Genomic DNA, 12319 nt, shown 5'->3' on the forward strand with positions numbered 1-12319 from the left:
GCGCGCTCACTCGCACTCACACCCGGGCGCAGGAGGCGGGCGGCCCGGGCCCCCCACCGGCCCCCGATGGACGCCCCCGCCACGGGGCGCTGAGACCCCCCACGCCCGGTCCCGCGCGCCACGCCGAGGTAAGGAAGGAGGAGGAGGAGAAGGAGGACGACGCGGGGATATTAATATGCAAATGCAGCGATTGATTATGCAAAGCCGCGGGGCTCTCTGGCTCCTGCCCAGGTGGGCCTGGGGGGCGTCCAGCCCTGGCAACCCCTGTCACGGCGCCCGGGAGCTTGCCGTGGACGCCCCGGAGCAGGGCAGGGAGGAGGTGCAGCCGGGGAGTCGGTCGGTGGGCCCCGAGATGGCGTCCGGGCCTCCCCCCACTCCCAGGGCCCGCCCGGCCTCGGTCCGGCCCGGCCCGGCTGCTGCGTTTTGCTTTGCTTTGCTTTGCATGGCATGGCATTGCATTGCATTGCATTCCCCGGCAGGCAAGGCAAGGCAAGGCAAGGCAGGCAGTCGGGGCCCCGCCGCCCCAGCTTTCCTCCGCCCGCCCGCCCGCCGCGCCGTGGTTTGTTTACGGTGCGCGGGAGGCCTGCCCCCCCCCAGCCCCCACCCCTAGGCTTCCAGGCCAAGGCCGAGCCACGAGTGGCCTTTGCAAAGCTGGCCTGCAAGCTGCGGATTGTGGGGGGGGAAGTGGGAGTGGGATGGAAGGTGGGTTTGCACGATGCCCCCCCCACCAGCATTCACCCGCCTCCCTCCAGTGGAGCATGGCTCTCCTAGATTGCAATCCTTCGAATTGCAAAAAACGCGGTGGGGGTGGGGGGTGAGGAGTGGGGTGTCCAGTGTGTTGGAGGGTTCCCCCCCCACTCCATGATTATTAAGGAGTCCGTCGCAGGCTGGGGTGGCTTGAGGGAGGAAGAGAAGGAAAAAAATGGACCCGTGTGGTGGAGCCCTCCCTCCTTCTTCTCTCCCTTCTTGCAACGTGTCTCTGGGGCCCTTGGCTGGGGCCCTCCCCTGTCTAGGGTGAACCGCTGGTGGGGGGGTTGATGATGGAAAGGGGTGGGGGGTGGACACAATGGAGACCACCGCTCGGGCCTAGGGAGAAAAGCCAGTGGGTAAGACCCTCCCTCCTGCATTCTGTTTTATTTTTCCTCCTGGAGAGGGGTTGAGGATGAAGGGGCCCTTGTCCAGGATGGGGTGTATTTGTGAGCAAATGTGGTGCCGTTCAGACACAGACATGTCCACACGCCACATACACACGCAGGACATAGGAGCAGACTCAAGGGCAGGAGCTGCCGGACACACCCACATGGGGACAAGGCTGCCGCTGCATGGGGAGCCAGGAGGGGCAGGACACACCCTCGGGGAGGCCAGCGTGCACAGGACCCATGAGTAGGATCACACAGCGATGCCCTGGCTCATGGGAGTGGGCCCAGGAGCCCCCTTCCCCCCGAAACCCATAAGGAAAACTCTAGAATGCCTGCATGCGCACAGCAGTGGCACACACACGCACGCATGCAAGCACATTACAAAAGACCCTGTCATTCCCAGGCACACATGTGCTCGCTCATGCGAGCCCCGGGCATCGGCGACTGCCGTGACAGTCCCCAGTACGCCATGGAGGGAAAGGGCGGGTGAGGTTACCCATCGGCATATGGCAGCCCGTGGTGGGAGCAACAAGTGTTTGCCTGGCCCGGCCCGGGGAGTTCTGTGCTGTCTACACATAAGGCAGCACCCCTGCTCCCGGGAACCTTCCTGGCATGACTATGACATGTGCTTTCACCTCAGTGGCCCCTGTCACCCGGCATGGTCCACACACACACACCCATAGCTGGGGCGAGCTGCCGGCCTGGGGGAGAAGCCCTCTCCTGCCCAGCCCTGCCACACACACACGGGGTAGGTTCTGTAATAACATGTGGCTGCTGAGGAGGGGGGAGGAGCTGCAGACACAGGTGCACGCGTGTGCGCACACCCCAGTGTGGCTCAGCAGCGGCGACTGCCCGACTCTGTCCACATCCTCCCAGGGACCAGACTGCCTCAGTCAGAGGCACACGCTGCAACCCTGCACTAGAGGTGGGGAGAAAACACCCCTAGATGTACCAGACACCCCTTCCATCCCTCCCACCTCTTCCTAGCTGTTTCCTCTGGACTAAGGCCCTTTAATTATTTATTTATTTATTTATTTTGATTGTTTGGAAGGACAGAGAAACTGGAGCACAGAGAATAAGGGCAGAGGGGGCTCCAGAGGATAGCAGATAGGGGCCTGTAGCCTTTTCTAGTAGCTTCCAGCAGCTGGGATTATATTGGCTGCAGAGGGGAGGAAAGGAGAGTCTGAGAACTGACTCTTGGGAGGCTAAGGGTTCTCTATACCCACCCCAAAAGCAGGTAGGAAATAGCTGCTGCTGCCATGGGCCATTAGCCTGAGCCTTTCCTGGGGCCCCTTCCTCACCCCTACCCCCACCTCCCCACCGTGAGCCCGGCCCCCTCCGCCACCTCTGCCCTCCTGTCTAAACTTGGAAAGCCTCCTAGGAGCTGCATGCTGGTGAGTGTCTGCATGAGTGATGTGTATTTTTGACTTGGAATTTCTCTCCGACTCTGTCTCTGTGCTGCTGTCTCGCTGTGTCTGCCTCTCCCTGTCCCGATGCCAGTCTGGAACTCTCTCTCACCCTGTCGCTGCCCCTGGCTGCACCAGCTCTGGTCTGTTTCTGGTCCAGCCTCCATTCTCAGAGCTGGGAACTGGCAGGGACGTTCTTCAGACTTTTCCAGTTGTTCCTACTCCAACTCCGCCCCTTGGCCCGCCTGCCCCTGCCTCTGGGGTCAGTGAGAGGTTGGGGTGGGGGGTGGGGGGCTCAGCTGGCTGCTCAGGACATCCTGCATTTCCTCCTCCCAGTTGCTGTGGCGCAGCCAGCAAGTTTGGAGGGGGTGGGTGCTGGGAATGGCGGGAGAGAGGGAAGGCACTGGCTGCATTGACCCCCTCAGGCCGGCAGGGTCCCCCACCCCATATCCCTCCATCCTGGGGGCTGAAAGCTGGGATGTTCAGTCTGCTGAGAGCTAGTTCCTACCCCAGTCCTCCAGGGGCTCCCCTCCACCGACTCACTGGATAATCATCACCCCCTAAGCAGCTGCAGAGATTGGCATGACACCCCCCCCCACAGAGCCAAGGAACCAAGCCTATGGCAGGACTTGCATTGGCCTTTCTCCACACCCTAGGCAGCTGAGACCCACCTCAGAGATGCCCAACAGCTGTGCCCCTCTATGCCCAGGCTCAGAGACTGGTGCTGAGGGTAAAAACAGCTGCCCACACTATATGCAAGGGGGGGCTTCTGAGAGAGGCCCCCCTCCCAGGAGTGCCAACTGTCTCCCGAGACCAACCATTTGGACTTGGGGTTCTGGTGTAGGAAGCCCAAAAAGCTCAGAGTGGCCCCAGTAGGACATGTACCCTACTAGCCATGACCTCTGAGGAGCATCACTAGTGAGTCTACCCTGGAGAATCCATGGGCTACTACTGAAGGGGAAACTGAGTCTTGGTCACAGGGCACACCAAGCTGAATGAGATCCCCGGTGAGGGAGAGAGCCAGGCACCTTTTCTGGCGCTTTGCTCTTGGCTCGGAAGCCCCATTTCACCTCTCCCTGGCTTAGTCTGTGAGTTGGGAATGAGAATATCTAGCTCATGCAGCTTTTTCTTTTTTTTTTTTTTTTTGTTTTTTTGTTTTTTGTTTTTTGGCTTTTTCTTGGCTTGTCTTGGGTTGGGGCACACCTGATGGTGTTCAGGGGCTATTCCCAGCTGGCACTGGTTTAGAGGTCACTCCTAGTAGTACTTAGGGGACCATGTGATGCCAAGGATTGATCCTGTGAAGGCATATGCATGAAAACCCTTTAAAGCCATCTCTGACTCTCTCATTCAGGTTTGGGGGGATTAAAGAAGTTAGACTATATAAAATGCTTTTAAAAAGTGCCCAGTGCGGGTCCGGTGAGGTGGCGCTAGAGGTAAGGTGTCTGCCTTGCAAGCGCTAGCCAAGGAAGGACCGCTGTTCGATCCTCCGGTGTCCCATATGGTCCTCCCAAGCCAGGGGCAATTTCTGAGTGCTTAGCCAGGAGTAACCCCTGAGCATCAAACGGGTGTGGCCAAAACCCCCCCAAAAAAGTGCCCAGCATAAGCACCTTGAGAGAAAGAGGGAGGGAGGGAGGGAGAGAGAGAGAGAGAGAGAGAGAGAGAGAGAGAGAGAGAGAGAGAGACCGCGAGAATGGCCTCAAAAGACCTGTGGGTTTGGGCACCCCCCTGGATTTCTGGAAGAAGTTTGATAGGGGATGCATCTCTTAAGACACCCTGGGAAGGGCACTAGGAGGTGGTGGTGAGTGAGCCCCTCATTTCTACTCTCCTCACCCTTCATTTCCCCTCAGAAGGATTTTCTGTTTTGTTTTTTGAGGGCCACACCCACTGCTCAGGGTTTACTCCTGGTTCCGCACTCAGGGATCACTCCTGGTAGTTCTCAAAGGGCCTTTTTGGGATACCAGCATTAAACTCAGGGATCACTCCAGCATCTCCCCCAGAAAATTTTCAACCTGGAGCAGCCCCTCGGGCCCCTTTATTTCCTCTAGCCCTCAACTTTTAGCTGCAGTTTTCTGGAGAGGCCTGACATGGAAACCAAGGACTCACCTGTGTGGAGCCATCCTCCACCCTCCCACACACCTTTGCTTTGCACCGCATCTGAAAAAGAGCCTGGGACACCACCACCTCCCAGCATGATGTTAGGGCATCACTGCATCTCTGGGGACTGGTCAGAGCAGGGAGGTGCCAGAGAGTCCCACTGGGAGATCATCCCAGTCCCTAACCCCACTCCACTAGAATTCAGCCCCCTCCATTCTCCCAGCTGCCACGCAGCTACCCCCTGTCCCATGACAGGCCACAGCCACCCATGCAGAGGCCCTTGGTGACCCAGAGAAGGGCCCAGGGAGGAGCTGATGACTGCTCAAGATCTGGATTTCATCCACGCAGCTTCTTTGCTGGTCTTCAGGCTCTTTTCACCCCCTGATCCCTTTTTACTCAGCTCCACCATCACCTCCTACTTCATAAAACAGCCAGGACAATGAGGGGATGCCCTCTGAGTAGCCCCTAGGGTGGGGACCTTAATCTCCTGTTCTCAAGGCTGCAGAGTGCAAAGGTGCAAAGGTGCCAGATCTCCTGTGCTGCTTGGGGGGACCCACCCCAGGCGCTGCAGGGAGGTGGGGTGCAGGGTGCTAGCTGGGAGCTGGGCTTGCTGTGGAGGGCCTGCAGACCTGGATGCCTCCGAGGGAGGGTGAGTAAGCACATGAATGAAGGTGGCACCTGAATTCATCCTGGCAGGAGCTACGCATGTGCCCGCTCTCCTCTTGGGGGCCTGATATGGGGTGGGGGGAGCAGGTGGTTTTCAGTCTTTCCCGGAAGCATCTGGGGCTACTGGAGATTGGAGGGGTGCAGATGCTCCCCAAAGAAGGACCTCCCTCTTGGGTGGCCATTGTGTGTGGTAGTCCCGAGGAGGAGGGCGGAGCCAGTGGGTTCTCTGGGTGGGCTAGGAGATGCTTCAAGAGTTGGAGGAGCACCTGGAGCTTGGGGTTCAAACCCCCCTCAGCAGGGATCCTTCACCCAGAGGTATGTCCCACACACCCCTGGCCAAAATTAATGACAATTTTGTAGGGGGCTGGCAGCAAGACGGAGCAGCAGGGGGCTGGGGTGGTGGTTAGGAAATGAAACCCACACCCCTGCCTCTGGATGTGGGCACCCCTGTGGGGCGGGGTTGGGGCTGTAGGCACAACCACACCCCTCAACAGTGGGCTGGCACCCACCTCCTCTATCTCCCTCTGGCGAGGAGAGGGGTAGCCAGCTCCTGTCTCCCCAACCTGCCTGCATTTCCTTTTCTCTTTTCCCCATGCTGGTGGGCAGGGGAGGGACAAGGGGACCCGAGGCTTGGGGCATTTTTTTCGTACACATCAGTGAGTGGGTGTGTTGTGCGCGCCTCCATGTGTGCGTGTTCGGTACATGTGTGGGCTGGGCGGGCGTAGAAGAGCTGCTGGAACGGGGCCGAGGCTCTGCGCATGCGTGGCAAGAGGTTGCCTGCATGTGTGTATATGTGTGTGTGCGTGTGAGTGTCTGCACGTGTCTGTATGTGTGCGGAGACTCAGCTGCATTTGTCTGGACGCGCAGGCGCAGTCTGGTGGCTCTGCCTGCCCCCCCCCCTTTTTTTCTCCCCCCCTTTCCCCTCTGTCTCTCTCCCTCCCTTCCCTCCCTCTCTTCTGGTTTGCCCATGGCTTCTCTCTCTCTCTCTCTCTCTCTCTCTCTCTCTCTCTCTCTCTTCATTCCCTTCCTCCCTCCCTCCCCTCACCCCTTCTTCTCCCTCCCTCTCCCCCCCTCTGCCTCTGCCAGTTCTGCCTGGGTGCGGGCTAGCTGGCTCCTGCCTCCCTGGGGTGCTGGAGAACAGCTCTGCCTTTCATTCTTTCCCTCCACCATTCCCTCTGCTGCAGCGCCCTGCTCTCAGGGGCCGGCACACAGCTCCTCTTTTGCAGCTCAGCTCTGTGGCACCCTCTTCCTCCTGGAAGGGGAGTGGAGACAGAGCGCCCGCCCCCTGCCCACGATGCCATCTGTAGCAGGCACCTCGGGCCCATGGCATCCGCGCCTGCAGCATTCAGCTGCCCCGGCTCCCAGCTCCCAGCTCCGGTTTCCCTCTGGCTGCTGGGGGGAGGGTGGGGAGCCTATGGCATGGCATGCCCAGCTCTGGGGTGCTCCTGCCTGCCCTGTCTGCCTGGATGTCCCCACTACCCTTCCCCAGGGGCGTGAAGTTCTGGGCTCTAGCTAGGAAGGGGCAAGGATGTATTCACCCACACATTTTGGGGAGTGGTTAAGGGGGCTGGAGGTGACCTAGACTGGGCACCTACCTTTGCTGCCTGCCTGGAGCCAGGGTGGGAGGAGGCCCAAGGGGAGCAGCAGGTGGGTGAGGTGGGGGGCAGGGCCTTTGAAGTGAACACTGACTGGGCGCTCGGCCCAAGCCAGGCTGCTGTTTATGTCTTTCTGTCTCCGACCTGCAGGGGGGTTTCCTGTTCTATTCTTTGGGGGGAGACGATCCTTTGTTTAAGTAACCCGCTTCCCCCATGTCCTCCCTCCCACCCTCATCTCCCATTCTTTAGCCTCTTAGGTCCCAAGGGCCCCCCCACTTTAGGGTCCTTTTTGGGGGGACCCCCAAAAGCGCCCCCTCCCTGGGAGCATTGCCTGCTTCCCTCTTTTCTGCATGCCAAGCTGGCACCTGTGTCACTCGCCTCTCCACCTCACACCTGCCAAGGCACCTTCCTTCCCGCCTTCACTCCCTTCCTCCTGGCTCTGGGCACCGTGGGCCAAGTGAGGCCCTCGCTTGAGGACCTGTGGAGAAGGGGAAAGCGGTCCCAGCCCCAGGGGCATGTACTCCTTGCCCCCGAGGCCTCCCCCACCAGCCAACACCCCTTGGTAGGTGTTTGTGACTGCTCAGGATCTCTGTTGCCACAGAGGAATGTTGCTTTTACCTGTGTGTACCGGTGTATATAGGGACACGTGTATCTGTATCCCTGTCTGTCCATGTATGCCCGTGTGATCTGCATACCCATGTGTGTGCCCATATGCACATACATGCTAGTATGTGCATGCTAGTATGCTAGCATACACACACGTAGTACATGCAGATACCCATGTGTGTCTTCTGTACATGTGTGTATCCCCATGTGTCTACATGTGTATATATGTATACCTGGGTTGTGTGGACCCATGTGTATGTGTGCATTTGTGAATGCCCATGTGTCTCTACCTACATGTGAGTTGCATGTCTACCGTGTGTGTGTGTGTGTGTGTTTGTGTCCATGTAGGCTTGGGTTCCAGGGGCCTCCTAGGTCCCTTTGCATCCCTCTTCCTGGCTCCCATGGTATAGAGTCAGGACTTCGGTGCCTGATAATTGGGGGGGCAGCTCCATACTCTAGCAGCAGGCAGAGGGGAAGGGGAGAGGGATATGGGAACCTACCACAGCACTATTAATAGCCCACATGCCAGGCCACCAAGAACCAGCTGTCACCTTGGAAACCGACTCTGCCCCCCAGTCTCCAGGGGGTGGGACTGAGGTGCCCCCACCCCTTGTTCTTTGTTACCTTTTTCTCAGTTTCCCCTCCCCTCCCCTCTTCCTTCCCTCTATGTCATTGTCATCATGCTCACCCACCCCTGCCCATCTCTTTGTTCTTGGCCTCCTCTTCTTCCTTCCCCTCCTTGTTCCCCTTCCTCGGTACCCCCCATGCCCTGTCCATTTGTGGCTAGCAGGGAAGGGCTGGACTGTCTCTAGAACATAAGGACCAAATTTGGGGACCCCAGGTGGGCCCAAGGCCAGCGGACACAGAGGTGATGAGAGGATTGTGGGTAGAATTCCGGGGTGGGGTCCCTTTGGCTGCCCTGGGAGGTGGGGAGGGGGTGTCCCCTGGGCTTAAGCAGACTGAAGTGGGCGGCTGGCGTGAGAACCTGGCCTGGTGCCTGCGGATGCCGCAGCGGGCCCCTGTCTGTCCCCCGCCCCCCTTTGCAGAAGCGCAGAAGCTTAATGAAATGCTTCCCCTTCTCGGGCACTTTGCCCACAATGCCACCCGCAGCTCTCATTCCACAGGGAGTGACTGGGTGGCCCTGCTAACCAACAGGTGGGCAGCTGCTAGACCCCTGTGCCCCCTCCACCTCTGGTGGCTGTCCCTGCCCACCCAGCTCTTCCTGCCCAGAATGGGGTCTCATGCCAGGCACCTTTCCATGTACCAGGCCTCAGTACATCAAGGGCTCAAAAAGGAAGCACAGGGCTTCTTCTTGCAGGGGTTCCAGCACCTCCCTCCTCTGCCCACCGCCAGGGGCTCAGAGTAGCCAGAGTGGCAGAGACAGGCACCAGGCGTCCCACTGAACACAGAGGTGGGGCCTTCCCTCCCCCTTCTGCAGGCACGTGCAGGCCCTTGGCAGTGCCCAGACACATTTGGAGCTAAGGTTGGGCTGAGGCGGGGGAAGGGAAAATAAACATGGTGGCTGAGGTTGGCCGTGCCCCAGGTGTGCCCTGTAGCAACTGGCAGTGCAGGGGGCATGGGGGAGGGGGTCCCCTGAGTCATGGCAGGCCCCCTGTGGCGGGGTTTCCCCAACCTGGCCCCCAGCTGTTGACACCCATTCCCACACACCCTGGCTCTCGGCGCCTGCCCTCAGGGCTGGCCTGCACTCCGGTGCCCACTGCTATGCCCGCCTCCTCCCCTCCCTGGGGGCACACGGGCCTCCGGCTGGCGAGTGGATTTTTCCAGCTCTGTAAACAAGTGGTGGCAGATTGCCAGGTGGGCAGGAGACAGGCGGGGGCAGCACCGCAGCGGGGGTGTGCCAAGCCCTGAGTTGTAGTGCTGGGGGGGGGACAAGGAGCTATCCAGACCTGGAGACAGAGAGAGGGAGAGGGAAGAAAGGAGGGAGGGAAGGAGAGAGGGAGCAAGAGTACCAGCCGCCCAGTGACAGACTGACAGACAGATAGCTCAGGAGGAAGCCTCACAGAGCACAGAGGGCAACTGAAAGGAGCTTTAGACGGTCCCGCCCTGCAGCCCCAGTCCCTGTCTGGCAAAGGGTGCCCCCCCCCCCCCCGTGCCCAGTCTCTGGGTATCCCCTTTGCTCCCCCCCATCTCCACCCCTCTGTGCCGGCTCCACCATTATAAATTTATAACAGGAATTTCTCCACAAGCCAAGAAAAACTTGACCTACTTTCTTGACGGCTGCCTGGGCTCAAGACTCCCCCTTCTTTCTCCCCAGTCTCCTGTCCAGTCCCTCAGGCCTATCCTGCGGTGGGGGTTGGGGGCCAGAGGCAGAATTGCATCCCCCCCCAAATCCTGTGGCTCCCCGTACTTGGGGCTCTTCTGGTGCAGAAGTCTGTCCCCCGCCCTGGCCTCCCCACTGTGGCTCAACTTATCTTTCCTTCCCACCCTAGCTCCTATCAGTTCTTGGGGGTGGGGCGGGGGGCCCAGTGGTCATGGTGGGTGGTGGATGGTGGAGGCAGAGTAGGAAGCAGCACAGGAGTCTTCTTCTATCAGAGGTGCTGCATGGAGGGAAAGGTGGGCTCAGATTGGCAGTGCCCTGGACTCCAGGCTAGCTTTCGAGCCTGTCTGCAAGGGTCCTTTTGCGTTTGGTTTTTATTTGGCCATGTCCATTGTACCCTAGTGGGTACTCAGAAGACTGTATGGTGCTTGGGTTGATCTGGGACCTGGTTGAACCAGGGCCTCCTACAAGCAGATCCTGTGCTCACGCCTTGAGCACTCTCCAGCCCAGCCTTCGAGGTTGGCAAGCTCAAGCCACCTGTTTTCTAGCCGTATGAAACAGTTTGAGGGGCTGGTTTAACTTTTGCAGATAGTTTCCTCAACCGTGAGGTCAGATCTTAACTACGGAGGGTATGCAGACCTTTGGTTAATATGTGGTATTTTCCAAGGTGACAACTGGGCAAAATCCAGAGGGAAATGCCATGCTCAAGACTGGGAAATAGGGCCCGGAGAGATAGCACAGTGGCGTTTGCCTTGCAAGCAGCCGATCTAGGACCAAAAGTGGTTGGTTCGAATCCCGGTATCCCATATAGTCCCCAGTGCCTGCCAGGAGCTATTTCTGAGCAGACAGCCAGGAGTAAGCCCAAAAACAAAAACAAACAAACAAAAAAAAAGACTGGGAAATAGGGCCAGAGTGATAGCACAGCGGTAAGGAGTTGGCCTTGCACACAACCAACACAGTTCGGATAGTGGTTCAAATCCCAGCATCCCATATGATCCTCCGAGTCTGCCAGGAGTGATTTCTGAATGCAGAGCCAGGAGTGGCCCCTGAGCACCACTGGATGTGACCCAAAAAAAAAAAAAAAAAGACTGGGAAATAAGGTTCACAACTTGGTTAGGAAGAGCTGGTGTCTGGCTGGGGCTCATAACTTTGCTGTTTCTGGGACTTATAACTGGGCCAACACCCCACAGTTTTCAGAGTCTCCCCCCTCCCAAAGATACTCAGAAGGGTTTTCATGGTCCCTGGGTCCTGGAAACTTCCTCTCTGGGTCCCCTCTCTGCCTCAACTGACATCCATCTTGTACCCTGTTGCTGGTGGGTATTTGGAAAGCTTGGTCACATGGCCAATGTGTCATAGAAGCCCAGCACTTGATGGAAAGGGCGGCTTGAGACGGCTCTATGGATGTCTCATTCTTTCCCTCCATCCTTTTCTACTGGTGGCCATGGCATGTCCATGTTAAGCTGAGGGGCTAATCCTGCTCCCCTCCTGTGCCCATTTGCATGTCTACCACCATTTTTGCATGACCCTAAGGAGCCCCAGATATTGCCTGTCACATCCATCTCCCACCCACCAGGCCTTACAGCTTTTCTTTCCTTTCCACAGGGCCCCCTGGACAGGACCAGATTCCTCCGAAGCGCCCGCCCCGCCCAGGATCACCCCCTCCTCTCGCCTGCCACCCAGCCCTACCACCTGCCACTTCCTCCCTGGCCCCTCTCACCGCCCAATCCCCCTTTGGGGCACAGGGTACGGTGTGACTGGCCACGCGTTGAGACGGGTGTCATGGGTGCTGTGCCCTAGGCCTGGGTGGCAGGGGTTGGGCGGCCTGTGGGTGTGCCCACCCGTCTCGGCGTGCTGGAGGGCATCTTGGATGGAATTGAAGTGAATGGAACAGAAGCCAAGCAAGGTGGAGTGTGGGTCAGACGCAGAGGAGAGCAGGTGAGGGGTCTGTATGCTGGTGGTGGGCGGGGAGGGGGCACTGGGCCAAGGAGACTGAGTTTGTGGTACTGGAAGCACCTCTGGGTGAGGGCAGGTGAGGGCATGTTTGGATTGATGTGGGAATTTGGCTCTTGGTGGTCTCCTTGGAGAGGGGCTGAGAAATCACAGGCAGTGGGCACACAGCACTGCCATTGGTGTGCTTTTTGGTGGTCCCGAGGCCTCAGGCCTGTCTCTGCATGGGGTTAGCCGGGTTAGCCTGTGGTGTGACGTAGGTCTGGGCTCTGACACCCTAACCTGCACTCACAGCCCACGCTGCTGCTGGAGACCTATGGGGAGCCCCACAAGCTCTTCCTTGTTCCCGGGCTGGGGCGGGCACTGCCCGGGTTCCCTCCCAGGAAGTGGAGGTGAGTGCCAAGGCGGAAGGTCTGGCTCCCACGTGGAAGAGGCAGCCCCAGGCATGGCGCTCCACCAGCTCACCTAGGAGCTGCTGGACCAGCCCAGAGGGTCTCTGCCGCGCCCCTTGACTCCCAGTCGCCCAGACTCTGCCCCAGTTGGCATGGTGCCTTGGGAGCTGGGTACAGCCTGTGCTTATGGCCAGGG

General features: G+C 58.9%; 1 protein-coding gene across 2 annotated transcripts in view; it reads left to right on the plus strand.

Moving 5' to 3' along the window:
• Positions 1-12319, plus strand: part of THRA (thyroid hormone receptor alpha) — a 27278-nt gene continuing 14959 nt past the window's right edge. Inside the window, exons 1-2 of one of the 2 annotated variants that reach the window (XM_049779473.1) lie at positions 1-128; positions 11387-11719. In XM_049779473.1, the coding sequence (XP_049635430.1) occupies positions 11667-11719 (53 nt within the window). In that variant the 5' untranslated portion in view covers positions 1-128; positions 11387-11666. The remainder of the gene's footprint in view (positions 129-11386; positions 11720-12319) is intronic. The other variant, XM_049779478.1, reaches the window with a different exon arrangement.

Source organism: Suncus etruscus, chromosome 1 (assembly GCF_024139225.1).
Source record: "Suncus etruscus isolate mSunEtr1 chromosome 1, mSunEtr1.pri.cur, whole genome shotgun sequence".
NCBI lineage: Eukaryota > Metazoa > Chordata > Mammalia > Eulipotyphla > Soricidae > Suncus > Suncus etruscus.